Source organism: Thamnophis sirtalis, unplaced genomic scaffold (genome assembly GCF_051295495.1).
Source record: "Thamnophis sirtalis isolate CommonGarterSnake01/CBP01778 unplaced genomic scaffold, rThaSir2_p1.2 scaffold_1, whole genome shotgun sequence".
NCBI lineage: Eukaryota > Metazoa > Chordata > Lepidosauria > Squamata > Natricidae > Thamnophis > Thamnophis sirtalis.
The window spans coordinates 145147981-145169093 of record NW_028261381.1 but is presented as its reverse complement, the minus strand read 5'-3'; the positions used below and the strand labels follow the sequence as shown (position 1 = coordinate 145169093).

Sequence of the window (21113 nt, the reverse complement as noted above, 5' to 3'; positions counted from 1 at the left end):
CTAAGGGGCGGGGATGGATGTGTAGGTTTTCTATATTCTATTTCCTTATTGGTTAACTAAAGAGGAAAGGTTAGAACAATGGGAGTGCTGAAATGAATTGAAGATACTGTTATCTGCAGTTTGCATAACCTTCATAAAATGTTATGAATGGACAGGGTAATAAACAAACACAAAAAAAGTTTGTTCTGCTTTCAGCCTTAGTTCTTAATCAAACATCTGGATAAAAGGGCCATCTGAAGCAGTGTTCTGTATTCTGCAATGTCCCCCAGATATCTTGGAGATGCCTAAAAGCAAAACATGAAGTTTATAATCTTACCCAGTTGCCCTCAAAGCACTGTAGAACTGCATCTTACCTGAATCTGGAAATTCTGGTCATACTGCTGAATTTTAGGTTGTAGGCATTGAAGGGGCCAAGTAGTGTGACCTTTTGAAAAGAGAGAGAAAATGGGATTAAGAAGACATCTGCAACATTTCAGTTTGTTAATTTTGGGAGTTGTCTTTACTACATTAAGTGAAATTCAATCTTTCATTTTTTTGTCTTGGTTTCCTAGATAATATATACACCACAAAAAACTCGGAAGAGGAACCAAAACAGCTTGTACTAGCATTGTAAACTGTGGTTTATAGGATTAGCATGCAGCCCAAAAGGAGGCAGAAAGCTCTTGACTTAAACAAAATATAAATAATATAATGCTTGGCCATTCTTTGAAGATACAAAAATCTTGCACACATGTATTTTCTCTTCTCTTTGGTCACTTCCAAAAAGGGATTATTTAAATAACATGTGAAACCTAAACTGCAACTAACCTCAATCAGGGTATTTTGAAACAAATGTCTCTTAATTCAAAATGTAAAGTTGGTTGTTGCAACAAATTGTAAGATTAAACAAGAAGGAAGGAAGGAAGGAAGGAAGGAAGGAAGGAAGGAAGGAAGGAAGGAAGGAAGGAAGGAAGGAAGGAAGGAAGGAAGGAAGGAAGGCTCTTGAAACCTCTTCCATAAAATCCCAGAGAGGTGAACTCCCACCTACACCTATGACCTGGTCTTGTTCGTTTTTCTGAACCAGAAATTGTCTAATTCTCTATGAGCAAGAAATTAACATCACAAATGCATTACAAATTAACTTTTGGTTTTAATATGGAATGATGAGGCAATACTGTTATTCATAGAAACAGAAAAAAACAGCATTTCATACTTCAGGCGAATCATTAGATGCTCACCGCTAACATGGGGGTGGGGAATGGCAAAGATCTTTTAATACCCTTTAAATTTACCTTGCAGTTTGGGGTACTAATCCTCTTAGCAGAGCAACTCTCCAGTATTTCAGTCAGGGCATTCTCTTCTCTTGAGCACATCGGGAGGGATACAGATTTATTCCTCTCACTCTCTTCTGGCTTTGAAAACAGTTGTTTGAGAGTTTCATGATTTAGCTAAAGAGATTGGGGGGAAAGATTTTGACAGGTGAGTGAGAAGGCAGGAAGAAAATTTTGTATTATTATGGTTGGTTGAACAGTGAATCAGTCAGTTTACACTGGATTTGACATTTTTATCCACCAATCGCATCCTTCCCAAGGAGCTGACATAGGTCAATGTCGCCTGTTTTAAGCTGCTCCAAGTAAAGCTGCTTTTGCAACTGAATGATGGCGATTCTATCAATGCAAATGGCATTCCAGTGGTACTCCAGATGTTTTGGAATTACACCTAAGGCACTTATTACTATTTCTACTTTCTTTTGCCACAGTTGTTCTATTCGCAGGTCTATATATTTTGTGGTTTTGTCAAGTCAGGTACTGTAATGTCCATTATCTATACTTGATTTTTTTATCAATATTGTTGTTTAATAGTTTATATTATTATTTAATAGTTTATATCATGCCTTTTTCTATAGTGCATATCTATAGCACTCCCTCCTCTAATTTTGCTTTACAAGTATCTCCTTTGATGTAAAGTGGGCTGAGAAAGAGGGAGGGAGAGGGAGAGGGAGGGAGGGAGAGAGTGGGGGGGAGAGAGAAACCCATAGTTACATTGTAAGTTTATCTAAGGATGAATATGAACCTGAGACTTTCTAGTCACATCCCAACACACTCCCCACCCATTACACCACACTGACTCCCACAATAAGCATCTCATTACCAAAGCCCGTTCTTTTCCGTGACCCGTCAAAACCGCGTTCCACAAAAGCGCGGTCGACGAAATCGCGTATGTGACGTCATCACAACGCGACGAAAAAGATAAAAAAATTGAAATAAAAATTAAATTACAGCAAGCCGATTCACATAAAGGTAAGGGTTAGGTTAAGGGTTAGGGTTAGGGTTAGGTTAAGGGTTAGGGTTAGGTTTAGAGCGTTAGCGTTATGTTTAGCGTTAGGTTAAGGGTTAGCGTTAGGTTTTTCGTTAGGTTAAGGGTTAGGTTTAGGGTTAGGTTTAGGGTTAGGTTAAGGGTTAGGTTTAGGGTTAGGTCTGGGGGGATTAGGGTAAGGTTTTCGCTTTATTTTTACATTTTTCGATCTTTTTCATCGCGCTGTGATGATGTCACATACGCGGTTTCGTCGACCGCGATTTTGTCGTCCGCGGTTTTGTGGTGGAACCGTTCTTTTCAATGGATAAAAAGCACTGTGGCCCATTTCCTATTTCTTCTGGCTTCAAATACAGGATTCAACAAGCTTACTTTTAATCCTTCCGGTGGAAGACTCCATATCTTCACCCTTCCTCATGACAAGTGAGAAATTCTTTCTCACACATAAGGAAAACTGTAAGACTCAACTGCACCAAGGAAAGCTTGAGAAGCAAAGTCCAAGCAACAAGTAGAATACAAAGAATAGAGAACAAAAAATTCTTGCAGGGCAAACACAAGGTCATAGGCAGTATTCCTCAAATAAAATCATCAGTGAAAATAATTGAAAGGGAACCCACAACTGCAAGCTCAACTGGTTCTAGTCTGCCAAAGGAGCTGTGAGAAGAAATTTTCAGTTCAAGACGTCTGTTTTATAATGTAGTTTACAAAAATAATATATTGCATGGAAGTTGTGGTACTCTAGCTGTGTCTTCTAAATTTATTAGGCGGTGGAAAAACCAACAGACGTTTAGAGGGAACTAAGGTGTGTATTGTCTAAGGTTTCATGGATCACAGTCCCTTTCACTAGATGCATGGAAGAATTTTACACATTGCATATGTAAAACCTAGCAGAGAGCTGGGAAGGGAAGGGAGGGGAAGGCAGAATTGTGGGGGGTGGGGAGCAATAAAAGCTGAACTGATATAATAAAGTTATCCTCACTATATGCTGTTGAGCTGTGTAGTGTTAGTAACTTTACACTCTACTTAAATCATGAGAATGTTAAATCTCCCAATCAATTTCAGCTCACAATAAAATCCATCTTTTCTAAATGTCCTTTTGTAAGGGCATTAGAACATGCCCCAAAATAGCATACGTTCCTGTGTACAATCACAAAAGAGAAGCACAATAGTGTTTAAGGGGTGTCACTAACCATCCTCAACTCCTTATTTTTTCCATCCACAAATTCAAGAAACCACCCAAAGCATCTCTAGGAAGGAGATGGGTGGTAGGACAGGCAGACAGATGCATACTATAGTTCAGATGGTTTCCCTAACAGAAATGACATAAAGAGAAAAATCTCTTACTTTTGATTCATAAGAGTCATCTGCAGGTTCTGCATAGCCTTCTTCAATAAGTATGGTGCAGATATTCACCATGTTCGCAATGCCAGAGCTTTGAAACACGTCCACATGCAAGATGCCATGGACAATTGAGAAAATCTTCACCGTCAGAACATGGCCACTGACCAAGGAAGCAAATCTTTGGTTCGCAGCATAACTCCACTGTTCTCCACAAACAAGAGACCATGCAGAGGGACGTATTCTACGCACCTTGAATTCCAGAGCCTGAACAAAAAATATTAAAACAAATATATATATTTTCCAAGAACATGAAATATTCTGACTTTCCCCAGAATACTGTCCTGTCAGTCATTAAAAACTAGAGAAAGGTTTACCTGAAAGGGAAGCTCTCGGAGGTCGCCTGGAATCTCTCGTAACTGGTCTAAAGCCACTTTTGATCTATTGCCATAATCTACATAGAACACCTGTACAACAAAAAGCAATTAAAAGAAACTTCTTCCAAGCCTTAGAGAAGAAAAGAGTGCAATCCTAGGCGACAGTGAGCTGGATTACAAATACAACACATTACATAAACCCAAACTGAACAAAACGTGGATTAGCACAAAGTGCAGAGATGTTGTGAAAGTGGAGATACGTTTCATTCAAAACAGGATGCTATTTCCCATTGTTGCTTCAGTCAGCTTTTTCCATCATCTCTCCCAAAGAGTATTGTAATTGACTATTTTTTTCCAAACATTCATTGAAACATGGCCCTGCTATACTTAAACTTCTCCAAAACAAATCAAAAGCACCCAAAAGAAACAACCCTGAAAAACAATTTGATCTGTGGATACCCATGGATGCTTCAAGGATATCCCTGCTAGTCAGTGGTGGGATTCAAAAACGTTTACTACCTGTTTTGTGGGCGTGGCTTGGTGCACGTGGCAGGGGAAGGATACTGTAAAATCTCCATTCCCTCTCCACTCCAGGGCAAGGTTACTGTAAAATCCCCATTTCTTCCCCATCAGCTGGGACTCGGGAGGCAGAGAATAGATGGGGGCGAGGTCAGTCAGAGGTGGTATTTACCAGTTCTCCGAATTATGCAAAATTTACGCTACCGGTTCTCCAGAACTGTTCAGAACCTGCTGAATACCACCTCTGCTGCTACTGCCAGCAAATGCCAGAAACACAGTAATAGCAAATATTTTTATGTGACTAGGAGTACATACATTCCAAGGCAGCACAACTGCTGCTGGCCAAAACAATATAACTTATTGCTCAACATATCTCAAATGGGAAGATAATACTGTACAGCTACATGTGGACTCCTGCTATTCAAAGTAGGATTTTTTTTTAAAAAAAAAATCAGCCTTCTATTCTTTTCCAAAAGAGGTCTGAGAGTAAAGGAAAACAGCTTTTACTCCAAGCAGTACATAATGTATTTTTAAAATGTAAGCAGAAACCAGTAAAAACAAAAATTCAGGTGTTGCCATCTGTTATGCTAGAGATTTTTTCAACTCTGGTTGAAAGTTGGATGGACTTTGGCTTCCAGAATTCCCCAGACAACTTGGCTCTCCTCTGAAGAATTCTGGGATTTGTAGTCCAACCATCTTAAAATCATCAAAATTGAGAAACACTGCACTAAACATATTCCGTACGATTATACTTGAACATACTCAAGGATTTGAAAAAGAAGTACCTCGGCACTGTCTCCAGACACATACAGGACTTGGCAACGGTAGTACGTCTCTTTTTCCCATTCAGTGAAAGGTGCTAAACAAACCAAGTCTGGATAAGGGCGAATAGGCAAAGAGGTCAACTCCAGCTGACCGATCTCAACAGACAGATTTTGCAGTAACGCCATACTTCTTTCATCTGTTCTGTATCCACAGAAGTGCCCAACCTCTACAATCTGAAAAGGGCAAGATTTGTTTGTAGCATCCTCTGACACAACACACACACAGGAACAAGCCTGGATTTTCAAACCGCTGTTAATTAACAGGAATTCAGTTAATACTCAGTTAAATGAAGAGTTTAGGTGTCAAGTATCCAGACAAGAGAAAAATAGAAGAAATTTAAGTAATTTATCTCAGGCTTTACCCCCAAATTATTGTACTTTGGCAAGTGACTATTTTGAGCTAATTATTTCTGACCTTCTGTAACATTTAAATGTTTTTTTAGCTAAATTGCAAATCAAGGGCACGTTTTTTTCTGCAAAATTAACCATGTTTACTCTTTAGGAATGAAGCTACAGGTAGTCTTTGCTTAATGACAATTGTAATTGGCAATTCTGCCTCTAGGCAAGATGATCATTAAGTGAGGCAAAACATGAATGCAACAATTTATGACCTCATTTCCGCTACAGTGTTAAGCAAATCATGGGATTTAATTAAACAAGAAATTATATAACCACAACTTGCAATTTTGCTGTCAACTTCTTTACTGATTCTGCTTGTCAAAAGCTGGCTGTGAAACACTCTAATGTCAATTACGTGACTGTGGGAATGCTGCAATGGTTGTAAACAAAAGGACGGGTCTTGAATTTACTGTATTTTTCAGATTATAAGACGCACCTTTTTCCCTCAAAAAAGAGGCTGAAAATCTGAGTGCATCTTATACACTGAATACAGCATTTTTGGCTTCCCGAAACCCCACCCCTTCACCAAAATGGCTGTGCAGAGCCTGTAGAAGGCTTTTAGAGAGATTCTGGGGGCTGGGGAAGACAGAAATGAGTGAAAGGGCCCGTTTTCATGAAAAACGGGCAGTTTTGGGAAGGTTTGCAGAGTGCAAAAACTTTTTTAAAAATATGCCTCTTCAAAACCTTGGTGCGTCTTATACTCCAGTGCGTCTTATACTCCGAAAAATATGGTACTTTTTCAATGCTGTGATAACTTCAAATGGCGGCTAACAGGGCAGTCGTTGAGCAAGGATTCCCTGTATTATAATTCACAAGCTAATGAAGTGGGTTTTCTTAAAAAACCAGAGAAATGTGTGTTTTTCAAAGCCATTAAGGGACCGGCCAAATATCCCGACTCTAGAACATTTATATCCAATGACTGCCACAAAGAAGAGGGAGTCAAGTTATTCTCCAAAGCACCTGAGGGTAGGACAAGAAGGAATGGGTGGAAACTAATCAAGGAGAGAAGCAACCTAAAATTGAGAAGAAATTTCCTGACAGAACTTGCCTCCAGAAGTTGCAAATGCTTCAACACTGGAAGTTTTTAAGAAGGGATTTGAGAACTATTTGTCTGAAATGGTATAGGATTCCCTTTTAAGCAGTTGGACTAGAAGACCTCCAAGGTCCCTTCCAACTCTATTATTCCATTCCATTCTATTCTAGAAAACAGATGGGAAAAGTCTAGCATTCAAAAATCCTGGAACACACGAGTCTTTGCAGAAGAGGCAAATGTAATATGTATTTTGGTTTCGTTCTTGTAGCCAGTAAAAAGACCTCTCTTGCCCACTTGTGTCAAGCCATGATATTAAATGACTGGAGAGTTGAGATTTATAAATGCTTCTGGTGTGAAGGTTGACACGTCATTTTAAGATTTAGTTTCCTATGAAACCGTTCATCTGGATATGAATTTGTTTGGTCATAATAGAGGAGATATCCTTTTCCTTTGTTACTACTACATATGGAAGAGAGTTTCCTGGCAGTTTTATTCAGCCCCTTCCCTTGATTTAATTTGAATTCAGTTTAACAGTTTAAACTTTTACATTATAAATATTTACATTTCAAACTTTTTTGGAGTAAGAATGAGTTTAAGTTTTATTCTATTTATGACTGTTAACTCTATCAGCACTACCATAGATTAGAAATAATACATATTTGCATGCATGAGTAATTCATTCAAAATTTACTCACACCCGAAAGTTGATTTTCAATCTCCTCCCTTTTAGAGTTCACCCCACTAAAGCTGAACTGGTACTATACAGAAATATTTATCACCTACCTCAGTGACACAGATAGATAAATCAAGACTATTTATAGTCTGCAGTTTTTCCAAGGCATTACAAAACTTCTGCACAGGAGTCACGGTATGTTTCTGAAAGTCAATGTTCACTCTAAAAACAAGTTATCAAAATAATAAATAAATGGTAGTCATTAATCATGTATAATCTAAAGACATCCCTGTCGTAAGACACCTTCAGCGCTATTCCCGAAAGATGGCCCGTGAATCCTGGTTTCTCTCTCTCTCTCTCTCTCTCTCTCTCTCTCTCTCTCTCTCTCTCACACACACACACACACACACACACACACACACACACACACACACACACACACACACACACACACACCTTGATCAGGATTGGAAGAGTAAGTATGGGGAACCCACATTTCCTTTATTGTATCTCTGCATTTCTCTCCTGGGTGTAAAGCCCTTTTATTTTCTATAGAAAGGATGGATGGTTTTGCCACGCCTTCCACAGAACCATTTCTTGCCTATGTTGACAGGTATTAAAAAACCTGTTTTTTACCTGTACTCCAAACAGTGGAGTAGAAAGGAGCTGATGAGAGTGTTACTCTTAATTCATGTCATCAGATGCCAGATCAGGCCAAAAAAGTCACATGTCATGTTCTTGGACATTCCAAGCCTCTTCTCCATTTCAGAGCTCCACATCACCCATTCTTTAGTATTCCAAACTCTGCATTTTGTTTCTTTTAAAGCTCATTTCATATTAGACTTTTGCAAAGTATATTTTGGTTCTGCTTAAGCGTTGTTGAATCAAAGCAAAACTGCTTTCCTGTCAGATAAGGAACCAAATTCAGTTTCATATCAACATACCTCATGTCCCTTAGAATGGTGCTACTTCCACCTGCCATTTTGTCCTCTATCTCCTCTAGGGAATGGATGTTCAGTTCGAATGGAATCCTCATCTGTGCCATTTTAAGAGCGAAATACACTGCGGGAAGTGTTTTAAAACGCTCTGTAGGATTCCGAGTAAATTCTACAAAGGCTCTAGATAAAAAAATAAAAAAAGAAATAAAACTGTCTCATAGGGACTACAGTGTGTGTGTGTGTACAAGCACACGCACACACACATATAGATATATAGCTATTAAGATATTTAAAAGAACATAGATAGATAGATAGATAGATAGATAGATAGATAGATAGACAGACAGACAGACAGACAGACAGACAGACAGACAGACAGACAATCAGGGCTGTCAAACTCATGGTGCAGTGCCAGTTGCATCATGCACTGGGCACACCCACGCCCAGTTTAGCGAAGGGGAAAAAGTCACAATACATCATGTGACATTGCTATGATGATGCAGGTTTGACACCCCTGATATAGATAGATAGGTAGGTAGGTAGGTAGGTAGGTAGGTAGGCAGGCAGGCAGGCAGGCAGGCAGGCAGGCAGGCAGGCAGGCAGGCAGGCCACTTCGTTCACAAATGGTGAAAGAAAGAAGGGAAGTGAGGTGCATGGGAGAGAATGTGCAAAATAAGAATAAAGTGAGATAGGATATTGTTGATAGAACTGTCCTAAGAAATGTTCCTGGTGTCATCTGATTCTCCAGGATTCCCATAGAAATATACAGAAACAAAAGCTTGGCTATCAGGAGGACTCTTCTAAATATTGATGGAAGTAATGTAAAACTGGAAATTTAGAGCAAGCAAAAGGGAGTAGGAACCAAGAGAGGGGCGAGTCCTATTTAAGCATTTTCTATTGCTTCCTGGCATAATGACGTCTTCTTGCCATAACAGAGCCACAGTCGACATATAAAGATCTGAGAACCACAATATAGAAATCTGAACATTCCCAGAGGGCAAGAGCAGAGGCCAGAAGGGCTGTCAGAGGAGTGATTGAAAAAGCCCCTGGCTAAAGAGGAAAGAGAAGAGCTGCAGCTGATTAACCAGAAGATGGTTAACAAAAAAACAAACAAAAACATAAAGTGAAAACATGCAAATCCGCTTACTTGGTTCCATCATAAACAATGGATTTGACTTGACCACATTGTCTGAACAGAGATTGCAGCTGCTTATAATACAGGAAGCCATAGTGAGGAATGTTCTTTAACTGTAAGGAAAAAGTATGCATCTTCAGAAAAGTAGCATTCTTTACATTATTTTAAAAATAACAATAGTAATTAAATAACATGAATTACTCTTAAATCATTATTCAATGTTTATATATTTTAAGAGATTACCAGGGCAATTTTCATGAAATTATTGAAATCCAGCTCTCCTATCTTGAGCAGTCTAATTTCTATTATTTTCCAATTTCTGCCAAGTGTGACCTTACTTCCTGCTAGAAGAATATAGTCTCCTGGCTGCCATGAAAAGTTCTGGTTTTTTTTCCTCTTTTTTCCCAATCTACTCTTCCAACATTTTGCTCTTTTCCTCATATTCTTTAAATCTTTAAATAAGTGGACTTGAAATAAACTGGGAAATGGAGCAGCTATGGTTGCTATATGCCATGAAAAGGTGTGCCATAATAAATACTTCAAAGTGTCACAAAATTCTGTTACATTGGCCACAAAAGATTAATGCAGCTACTATGTGGAAAATTAAGACTCCATTGTGATAGCCACTTAAAACTTAATTTACATACCATCACCGTTGTTTTGGGATCTCTGCCGGACAATTCCCTCACAGCAACTTCTTTATCATGGTGCACAAAGGTAAAATAATTTGGATAGAAAGCTCCAGCAATCACCACCTGAGAAATAAGAGGGAGTCATCATTGTTAAGTGTGTGTCAAGTAAAGAGGCAGGATTCTCTGGTAGTGCAACAGCTCTTTATTGGTAACCCGCTATATCCAAGTGCAAAAGCTATCCTGTAGCTCCCTCTTTTAAAGAGAGCTTCTCTGACAGCTCAGCCATTGAGATCTCTTGAAATTTCCCACCTGTAGTGAGGACCAATCCATTTAAATCTCCAATCTTTTCTGCCAGACCAGAGGGAAACCTTCGCTCAAGGTTTCCTTCCCTATTAGCATATTCAAACAATCATCACCACCATTTTAGCCATTGTCTATCCAATTATTTTTCTTTGTATGCTTCTAAACTGTACAATTAAAATAGGAAAGAAACAATAAAAAATATTCAAAGCCACATTCTGAAATTAACCTGTGCTGAAGTCTCAGCTGATTCATAAACATTTTGAATATCCTTGAAAACATTTCTAATATAACCAACTCTCTCACCTGCAAAATAAAACGCTGCTTATATGCATGCTCTTGATCCATGATGGGAGAATGAGTGTTGACGTGCATATTGAATACACCAACTCTTTTTTTCAAGTCCTCATACAACTCAGCCATCTAAAAATTGTAAAACTGTCTTAAAATACATGGGGATCTAAAAGGTAAAGATGCATCACTTTATTTTGTAGAAAATAAATTCTTGTATTTTTCTATATATGTGTCCTTTTCTATATATATATATATATATATGTCCTTTGCTGATAACCCACCTAATATTACCTAACAGATTGGAGTTATTAAAAATCAGCTGTCCCATATTCTAACGCAGTGATGATAAACCTATGACAGGCGTGTCAGAAGTGACACACCATGAAGTTTTGGGTGACATGCACCAGTGTTTACCAAGACTTAAGATCCTTAATTCTCAGTGTGAATAAGATTTGAATGTTGGCTGCTGAATGCAACATGTGTTTTGCATGATACAAATAAAGCAAAGCACCTATGGAAATTAACTGGCTGCTGAGCGAACAGTTCAACACTGAACAGGTATAAGTCATGCCTCCTTGGCTATTTCATTCACTTTAGTTCAATAATACAGTGTATTGACTGAGGACATGAATACGTGTACTTTTCTCTGCATGTCACGTGCCTTGTTAATTAAGATCATGCATGCTTTGCAGTTATATAACTGAATGCTTCAGAAAGGAATATAGGTTTGAATTTTCAGTAATTATGTTTGATCTGAAAAATGGAGTTGACTATACACGGCAAACAACTAGAGTCAATAATTGAATTTGTGCATTTGGCAGAATGTTTACTGAAGATGCAGGACACAAGAGACATTTTAATACTTATAAAAGATAGTAGTCCAGGCGAGAAAGGACGAGGGCGCAAGTGACTGTGCACAGGGCCCTGTGCACAATGCCCTGTGCACCCCGATCCAGGAAGGGGCACAACTGGCATACCAGACGAACCTGGTAAAAGCCCCCCCACCCCCCCGGTCATGGTCATCAGGTGTTCTTCTAAACTAAGCCGCGTATCCAGGAGGACTCCCAGATTGCGGGCCCTCTCTGAGGGGGCTAAAATTTCTCCCCCTATCATCAAAGATGGTACAAGATGCACAAATCGGGATGACTGGAACCACAGCCACTCAGTCTTGGAGGGATTGAGCTTGAGCCTGTTCATCCCCATTCAGATCCGTGTGGCCTTCAAGCATCGGAACATCATTGAGGGCATTGTTTGGATGGTTTGGGGTAGAGATGAAAAGTTTGGTATCATCAGCGTATTGATGATACCATACTCCAAAGCCACGGATGATCTCGCCCAGCGATTTCATGTATATGTTGAACAGGAGAGGTGAGAAAACCAATCCGTGGGGCACCCCACAAGTGAGGTGCCTCGGGGTCAATCTCTGCCCTCCAGTCAACACGAACTGCAATCGATCTGACAGGTAGGAGGAGAACCACTGCAAAATGGTGCCCCCCACTCCCAACCCCCCGGGTTGTCGCAGTAGGATACCATGGTCGATGGTATCAAAAGCCACCGAGAGGTCTAATAGGACCAAGACAGAGGAACAACCCCTGTCTCGGGCCTGCCAGAGATCATCAACCAACATGACCAATGCCGTCTCCGTGCTGTACCCAGGCCTGAAACCCGACTGAAATGGATCCAGATATGCAGCTTCGTCCAGGTACTGGGGAAGCTGACGTGCTACCACGCACTCAACAACCTTCACTACGAAGTGAAGGTTGGAGACTGGGTGATAGTTGCTTAAAGAGGCTGGGTCCAGGGAAGGCTTCTTAAGGAGGGGCTTCACCACCGCCTCCTTCAAGGTAGTGGGAAAGAACCCCTCTCTCAATGAAGTGTTGGTAATCGTCTGGAGCCAGCCACATGTCACCTCCCGGGAAGCCGAAACTAACCAAGAGGGACACAGGTCCAGCAAACAAGTGGCAGCACTGAGTCTCTCCATAATCCTGTCCATACCCTCGGGAGTCACAGGGTCAAACTCATCCCAGATAGTTTCCACAAGATTCATCCCCGTCGACTCGCCCGAATCTACCCAGTCAGAGTCCAAGCCTGTCAGAATCTGAGCTATTTTATCCTGCAGATACTGAACAAATTCCTCAGCCATACCCTGCAAGGGGTCTTTCCCAGTTCCTTGATTAAGTAAGGAGCGGGTCACCCTAAACAGGGCGGCTGGGCAATTATCTGCGGACGCGATAATAGTGGAAAAATGTTGCCCTTTTTCCGCTTTTATTGCCACTAAGTAGGATTTAATATGAATTCTTACTAGTGTTCGGTCGGATTTGGACCGGCTGGCCCTCCAATCACTCTCTAGGCGTCTTTTCTGGCGTTTCATCTCCCAGAGCTCCTCAGTAAACCAGGGAGCTACCCAGGATCGGCACTGGGTCAGAGGCCGCAAAGGCACAACGCGGTCCAAAGCCCCAGTAGCTGCCCTATCCCAGGCTTCTGCTAGGGCTTCTGTCGAACTGTGAGCAAGGGATTCAGGAAAAGACCCAAGCTCCATCAGGAACCTTTCAGGGTGCATCAGGCACCTGGGGCGGAACCATCTAATCGATTCCGCCTCCCTGCAGCGAAGGGTAGCAGTATGGAAGTCAAGCCTAAGGAGGAAATGATCCAACCATGACAAGGGTTGGCTAGAAATATCCCCTAAATCTAGATCATTCATCCACTGTCCAGAGATGAAAATCAGGTTGAGCATGTGTTCCCCGTTATGAGTGGGGTCTTGAATTAACTGAGTTAGGTCCATAGCCGTCATGGAAGCCATGAATTCCCGAGCTGACTCAAATGTCTCACCAATGGAAGGCAGATTGAAATCCCCCAAGACCATAAGCGTGGGGAAATCAACCGCCAATCCGGCTAATACATCCAGCAGCTCCAGCAGGACCAATGAAATGTAGCAGGGAAGACAGGTACGTAACAAAAAGGCCCACTTCACAAAAAGGGACTCACACCCACCTATCTGAGGAACAGTGACCTCCTGAGGTCCAAGACTTTCCCTAATAACCACCGCCACCCACCCCTGCCCTAGGTTCTCGGCTGGTGAAACACACAGAAGCCTGGTGGGCATAATTCAATGAGGTGAACACCCCCCTCATGGCCCAAACAGATCTCTGTAATGCATGCCAGGTCCGCTCTCCCCTCTTGTATGAGGTCGTAAATGAGGGGAGCCTTATGTACCACAGACCTGGCGTTAAGCAATATCAGCCGGAGATCTGGGTCCTGTAATCCCGAGCACCCAGGGGTGCAAGAGGGGCAATGAGGATTGGAGCGCGAGATGGCTCTTAAACAGCAAACCCGTGTCCCTTGGACATAATTTGGCCCTAGGCCCCCCACTGTATCTGCCCCTCCCACATACAGTAGAGATGGCAAACCTCTCAATGGAATGGTTTAATGTCTCCCCCGGAATCCCAACCCTTTCTAGCACTCCCAACCTGCACCCATTAGTTAGTTCTGGCCTGTGTCATAGCAGACTCCTCCCTAAGTCTGTCTGAGCCATCCGAATCAACCCGCCCACCCCATAAAATTTGATTTAAAAAACCCTGTAAAAAAAACCTTGTATCATTCATAGCTCTCTTATATCATTCATAGTTTGTTGTCAAACAACAGTTTGTTGTCAAAAGTTAATGTGAAAATTCCTACTTCAAATAAAACTTTAAAAGTATTTTTAATACTTTTTCAGTGATATAGACATCATCCTGGGAATGCAGATATGATTAATCTGGATTGCCTTTCTAAGTCATATGTGGAGAGCCAGGTCTTTTGTTTCCATCTTAAAGGCACCAGGTAGATGTTCAGCTCTAGTTTTGCCTAGGCATGAAAGTTGGCCGGATGACTTTGGGCCAGTTTCTTTTCTCTTGACCCATATTACCTTTCCGGTCTTGTGTGGGAAAATGTGGGGAGGAAGGAGTACTAGATAGGTTGGATTATTTATAAAAAATAATAGATGGGATATAAATGAAGTGAAGTGGCATCATAGGTAAATGAAGCTTTAAAAATTATAACCTATTTGGAGGGGGGATATTTCTAATCATTGGGAGTAAAATTTTATTACCCTGAATTTTTTTTTGCAAAAATAAAAAGCCTATCTAAAATTTGGCACATCTACTACCAAATATCAGCAGTGTAAACTGGAAGCTGCAAACAATACAACTAGGGGGCTGCAAAAAAAAATGTAATGAGATGGCCAAGCAATTATTTTTATGATGGGAAGGGAAGAACAGTGAAACAGGCAAAGAGATTATCAAATTCACCTCTCTCATTCTCTTGATGTGAATGTAGTTGGAACGGCCCCAGTCCACTTCATTCTGGAGGGGGAAACAAAAGAGTTAAAAATAACTCAAATTGTGAACAGAAGTTGAAAAAACAACTTGCATAACCTCAACTGTTTTTTGTTTCTGTGCCATGCCCTATTTTAAATCTACCAAAGTTTTGTTCCTATAATCATTAGCAGCCTGCCAGAACTATTCAGGCAGTTGAGCAGAGAGCAAACAAAAAATAATAATTTTTACTCTAGATATAGGTTCTTCTCCATCCACTGATTATGTGTCATATGAGAACACAAAGCTCCATGCACTCAATTTTTAGTTGCAGAATATTTTATATGTGTAACCAGGATTCCAGAGGCAGGCTAAGTTGTTCCCTTTAGCTTCCAGTTAATTCTTCTCTATCCTACAAGCATTTCTGCAGATGGGCCAAATCCAAAAGGGAGAAATCAAGAGTCCCAGCTCTCTACGATAATTACTGTCAAATAGACAAAATCTTAGAGAAATCTAGCAAAGTGGAATCAGTGCATCAGTGCCAAAAAAAAGAAGCCAACACATTTCTAGGCTGCATAAACAGAGGGAAAGAATTAAGATCACATGAAGTGTTAATATCACTTTATAATGCCTTGATAAGTCCACACTTGGAATACTGAATTCAGTTTTGGTCGCCACGATGTAAAAAAGATGTGGAGACTCTAGAAAGAGTGCAGAGAAGAGCAACAAAGATGATTAGGGGACTGGAGGCTAAAACATATGAAGAACGGTTGCAGGAACTGTGTATGTCTAGTTTAATGAAAAGAAGGTCTAGAGGAGACATGATATCAGTGTTCCAATATCTCATGGGTTGCCAAGAGGGAGTTCAAGCTATTCTCCAAAGCACCTGAGGGTAGAACAAGAAGCAATGGGTGGAAACTAATTAAGGAGAGAAGCAACTTAGAACTGAGGAAAAATTTCCTGACAGTTAGAACAATTAATCAGTGGAACAACTTGTCTCCAGAAGTTGTGAATGCTCCAACACTGTAAGTCTTTAAGAAGATGTTAGATAACTATTTGTCTGAAGTGGTGTAGGGTTTCCTGCCTGAGCAGGGGGTTGGACTAGAAGACCTCCAAGGTTCCTTCCAACTCTGTTATTCTATTCTATTCTATTCTATTCTATTCTATCCTATCCTATCCTATCCCAAAATAGTTTGGCAGCTTTAAAACTTTAGAAAAGCTTAACAATCATCTCATGGATTAAGACAGGACAGAAATATTCTAATAAACAAATGCTTTAAGGATTCCCATCTGATTAGCTGCTTTTCTTAAAACAAACAGCCAAGGTAATATTCTGAATGCCAGAGTTTTCCAATCTGTTCAAATACCAAGTGCTGGATGAGAAACAATCTTGTTAGTCAACATACACCAGATGCAAGAAAATGTTCTACACGCAGCTGTTAGATGGTCTATTTGAATATCAAGATTCATTTGAGACACAGATTTTTGCATGCTAATCTCTTCTCCTACAATTGGATGGGTTTCCCTCAGTTTCTCCTCCTTTCTAAATTTAGGACACTAATCCAGTATCTTGAAAGATCAAATCAACACTACTGAAAGACGCAGAAGGGGAACATGCATCCCATCACAGTGTAAAGAACATTTGATCAAGTAAATATCCAAGTTAACAGGTTACCAATAGAACTAACCTTTGGATGCCTAAGTTTTCCTTTTTGCCTGTTTCCTTGCCATTCCTAACAATGAAAAAAGAAGTAATATAATTTGTAATTGACCTTGATGCAGGATATGCAATGCACATTGATCCAAAATCCAATAGTCAAAATCCTATAGTGATTTTTATTACATGGAAAACATTTTATATTGCCCTTTAATTTAAAATTTTAAGGACAACTTGCTGTAGCTCATTCAATAGTAATAATAACTAATGGATAGTAAAAATAAATAAATGCAGGTAGTAACACAAAGAAATCCCCAATTATGCCAGTAACATATATAAATGCGGGAATAAGGAAGATTAGTTACCTTAAATGCATTAACAATTGCAATACAATCACTTCTGCTGTTCCCAGAAAATTGTAGCTTGTTCCTGCAGAGCAAGATATATATTCTTTTATATAGTGTTCTCTATACTATTTTTTTCTGTTTTGGCCAACCCTTTTATTCCATTAATTCAAAAAAAGTATGTACGCAGCAAAACATATTTTATTTCTGAAATTATTTGCATTTATATGAAAAAAGAAAAAGGTCAAGTCAATTTACAGATAGTCTTCAGAAACAGCAGAAACAAGAAGTCTAAAATATTTGGATCTGATGTGGAAGGCTTAAGAACATAGAGGAACAAGAACCCAACACCTGTCCTAGATCATGGAAACTAATGTGAATGCTTTAAAGAGTAGAAGTCCTATGTTCCATACATTTCAATATACTTACACTAAACTGAATCAGAAGCTTTGCACAGCCCTAGGTACATTATATCAAGGGTTTATATTGTGAAGCTCCCAAGGTCTAATATAAATCTATTTATAACCAAGCTTAAATACATGCAGCTGTTACAACTGCATAATGCTCCTTTATTTATTTGTATCCTGTCTTTATTATTTTTACAAATAATTCAGCGGTGGGATTCACTTACCTTCCCTACCTGTTCGCAAATGTGAGAACACGCACCGTGTCTGCACATCGACCTCTGCGCAGGCGCATTGCTCATGCATTATGTCAGGGTGGGTGGGCGAAGCCTCCCACAATCACCGCTACCGGTTCGCCCGAACCGGAGAGAACCGGCTGAATACCACCTCTGAAATAATTCATATGTTTTGAACACATCCAATACATCTTCCTCCTATTTTCTCTAAAATAACAACTCTGTGAGGGAAGCTGGGCTGAGAGACAGTGACTGGCCCAAAGTTACCCAGCTGGCTTTTATGGCTAAGGCAGGACTAGAACACAAATCTCTGGCTTACTAACCTGGTGCCTTAAGCACTAGACCAAACTGGCTCTCTTCTGAAGAAAAAGTGGGATAAAAACTTGCCTTCCACTTCTCAGTTGCTTGTCTTTATGGAATTTTAATATGTTTAGAACCTTGGAGCAAATTTTATAAAAAATAGTATATACACACCAGTGGTGGGTTGCTCCCAGTTCAGCCAAACTGGTAGTGGTGATTTGGCCTGAGTTGCAGAACTGGCAGCGATCCAGGCCAGCCATGCCCCTGAACCGGTCCCCCTATCTCTTCTCCCATTGCTGGCATGTTTCTGCGCATGTGCAGAACAATTTTTAGTCAACTGCACATGCGCGAGCAATGCGTGGCCGGTGAGCACACGAGCAGCAAACCAGAACTAACCGGTTCAGGAACCCACCCCTGATACACACATACAAAATGAACGATCGAATGTCAATAAAACAGATTGTGGCTTTAGGGAAAATACCTATATCCATCCAGATGTTGCTTGAAAGGTATCACAAAGAAACTGTTCAAAGAGAGGGCTGCAGCTGTAAGAGAGAGAAAGAATGACATTCATTGCTAAAAATTGTATTTGCCTTTTAATCACAAAAAGGCAGCAGACTCAAGTTTTATTTCCATGTGCAGAATTTATATAATTAATGCAGATGCAGGAGACTAATGGGATATTTATATATGTATCCATTCCTCGTTACATGCAGTATCTAGCATCACTGATTTTAACAAATTTCTTTCATCAATTTCAGTACATTATTTTTAGGTGGCTCTTTGGCCATAGTCATGCATTTCTAAGTTTAAAGATCTGCCTCCCTCTTATTTTTCCATTGTGAACGGCTTGTAAGATATTACTAACCAAGTTGAGATATGTCTGTATTTGTTACTCACCTATTATAAGTGTTTCTTCCAGACATCCAAAGACATGTCCAAGAACTATTAGTTTGCCTAGGTGATGATTCACAGGTAACTGTGCCAGCACCTTTCCCAGAAAGGTCAACTCACCATCGTAAGGATTTCTTTCTTCAAAATGATCATTAATAGCAAGTGCTCCTAACTATTTCAAAACAAAAGAAAGAATATTATTAATTGGAGACACAATCATGACTTTTAAGACTAACCTTTAGTATAAGCCAAAAGTTACATTCAAAACCTGGAAGCAAATAATGTCAGGCTAGCACAATTTGCAACCAACAATGCTTCTAATGCTTTAGAAGTTTAGAAGTTTAGAAATGCTGAATGCACACATATAAGAGTAATGACAAAACAGTATACTTTTTTTGTGAAGCATGTGGTCTCATTTCCTGATTTCATTTTTAATTATTCAGAGTCATCTCCCCAAAATTGAATTCTGGGAATTGGTTATCCATGCTCAGCAGGTAGCACCATACTGGTTAGGCTGAATTCCAGTGACCCAATATATACAAATTACAAATATTATGGATTATTTAACTTTTCATCCTACTAACCAAACAGATGGCTTGGTTTTGCAAAAAAACAAACAAACCCATACTTAAAAGAATTGTGTACAATTGTTTTAACTTAATAGAACACCCACCTCTTTAAGGTGCAGAATTGTGCGTTCAATATCACTGCTAACAGGAGGAGAGAGAGCGGTTGCTAACAGAGCTCTTGGTTCTCCCATGTCAAGCATCTTCACTTTTAGTACAGTAGTTTCCAATGGACAACGCTAAAAGGATAAATAAAAGCCCTGTGTTTGACACTCCCCAATTCTACAAGGATACTTTTGAGGATTCTTTTTAAACAATAGTAGATGGTAAAGCTAGTTGCTTTTATGCTATGCGCAACTTATAGATAACAGAACGACAGAATAACAGAGTTGGAAGGCGCCTTGTTGGTCTTCCAGTCCAACTCCCTGCCATGTAGACACATCGTAATACTTTTTATTCAGTAAGCGGAAATACTATCTTTTTCTAAAAATGAGTGAAAACTGTAACAAGTATATGGGGAGTTCAGCTGGTATGAAAGAGGAAGCACACCCAGACGTTTAGTATGGTCAAAGAAAATGTTTCAAGGAGACAGTGCCTTAGTTGATTTGCTGTTAAGGCTGCCTGGAAACTTAAAATTTACAGTTTGTAAAATTTATAGTTTACCCATGAATAGTATTAATGAGCTGAGCAGCAAGTTGGAAGCCATGTAACTGGCAATGCAAGAAGTGAGAATGATACAACATTCCCTATTCTTTTTCTCATTTCCTTGTTACTAAATGCAGAAAATCTTGGCCAAAATCTGAGTCCTCAAACTGCACATTCTAACAGTACGTGTCTTCCATCTTGCTGCTCAGATCCAAATGGACAACCACAACAATCCAAGGCCACACAGGAAAACGATCGAGAGAAAAATGCCACCTGTAAAAACAATGGACTTTGTGATTCTCCAAAATGAACACTAAAGCAAAAGTTCATGCAGCCAAATGCAATCCCAAAACATTGGAAGCAGCACTTGAACACCAACAGCATTGACAAAATCATCACCAGCCAATTGCAAAAGGCAAATTTTCTTGGAACAGCTTACATCTTGCAAACAGCTCCTCCAAAAAATTACTTATAACCTGTCCTTGAAATGGCAACACACACCACATAAACCGTGGCACGACAAAAGCACGAACGTCAAAAGCGCGCTGACAAAACTGCGGCGCTAAAACCGCAATGTCAAAAGCGCGCCGACAACAGCGCGCCGACAGAAGCGCGATTTAAGTTAAGGTAAGATTTAGGGTTAGGTTTAGGGTTAGGTTTAGGGTTAGGTTTAGGGTTATGTTACAGCGCGCTTCTGTCGGCGCGCTGTTGTCGGCGCGCTTCAGTGCTCATTCGTCGGCGCGGTTTTGTCACCGCGGTTTTGTCACCGCGGTTTAGTGAGGCGCGCTTTTGTCGTTTGCGCATTTGTGGTGGAACCCACATAAACAAGGTCACACTTCAGGCACTTGGCAACAGGCTTCCATTTATTTATTTATTAGTTAAATTAATTTGTCACCTATCTCACCATGGGGTTACTATAAGTGGATTACTCTGTGGATTTATGACTGCCTGCAGTGGCCCATGGTCAAAAGACCAGTTTGCAACATTTTTAGCTGGATTCTGGGGAGAAAAAATCACTCAG

At 40.1% G+C, this 21113-nt stretch overlaps 2 protein-coding genes across 2 annotated transcripts in view; both read right to left on the bottom strand.

Moving 5' to 3' along the window:
• Positions 1 to 21113, bottom strand: part of TDRD9 (tudor domain containing 9) — an 87517-nt gene that overhangs the window by 10114 nt on the left and 56290 nt on the right. The window contains exons 16-31 of the mRNA XM_087704742.1: positions 19555 to 19686; positions 18888 to 19053; positions 18469 to 18532; positions 17069 to 17132; positions 16735 to 16779; positions 15041 to 15094; positions 10767 to 10883; positions 10176 to 10283; positions 9541 to 9641; positions 8400 to 8573; positions 7566 to 7677; positions 5312 to 5524; positions 4008 to 4097; positions 3637 to 3897; positions 1272 to 1427; positions 354 to 424 (exon numbers count right to left, since the gene is read on the bottom strand). Of these exons, the coding sequence (XP_087560868.1) occupies positions 354 to 424; positions 1272 to 1427; positions 3637 to 3897; positions 4008 to 4097; positions 5312 to 5524; positions 7566 to 7677; positions 8400 to 8573; positions 9541 to 9641; positions 10176 to 10283; positions 10767 to 10883; positions 15041 to 15094; positions 16735 to 16779; positions 17069 to 17132; positions 18469 to 18532; positions 18888 to 19053; positions 19555 to 19686 (1928 nt within the window). The remainder of the gene's footprint in view (positions 1 to 353; positions 425 to 1271; positions 1428 to 3636; positions 3898 to 4007; positions 4098 to 5311; positions 5525 to 7565; positions 7678 to 8399; positions 8574 to 9540; positions 9642 to 10175; positions 10284 to 10766; positions 10884 to 15040; positions 15095 to 16734; positions 16780 to 17068; positions 17133 to 18468; positions 18533 to 18887; positions 19054 to 19554; positions 19687 to 21113) is intronic.
• Positions 11490 to 14231, bottom strand: LOC148049766 (uncharacterized). The gene is given in 4 exon segments (XM_087703433.1): positions 11490 to 11507; positions 12583 to 13802; positions 13805 to 13900; positions 14222 to 14231. Coding segments are annotated over 4 exon segments (1344 nt in total).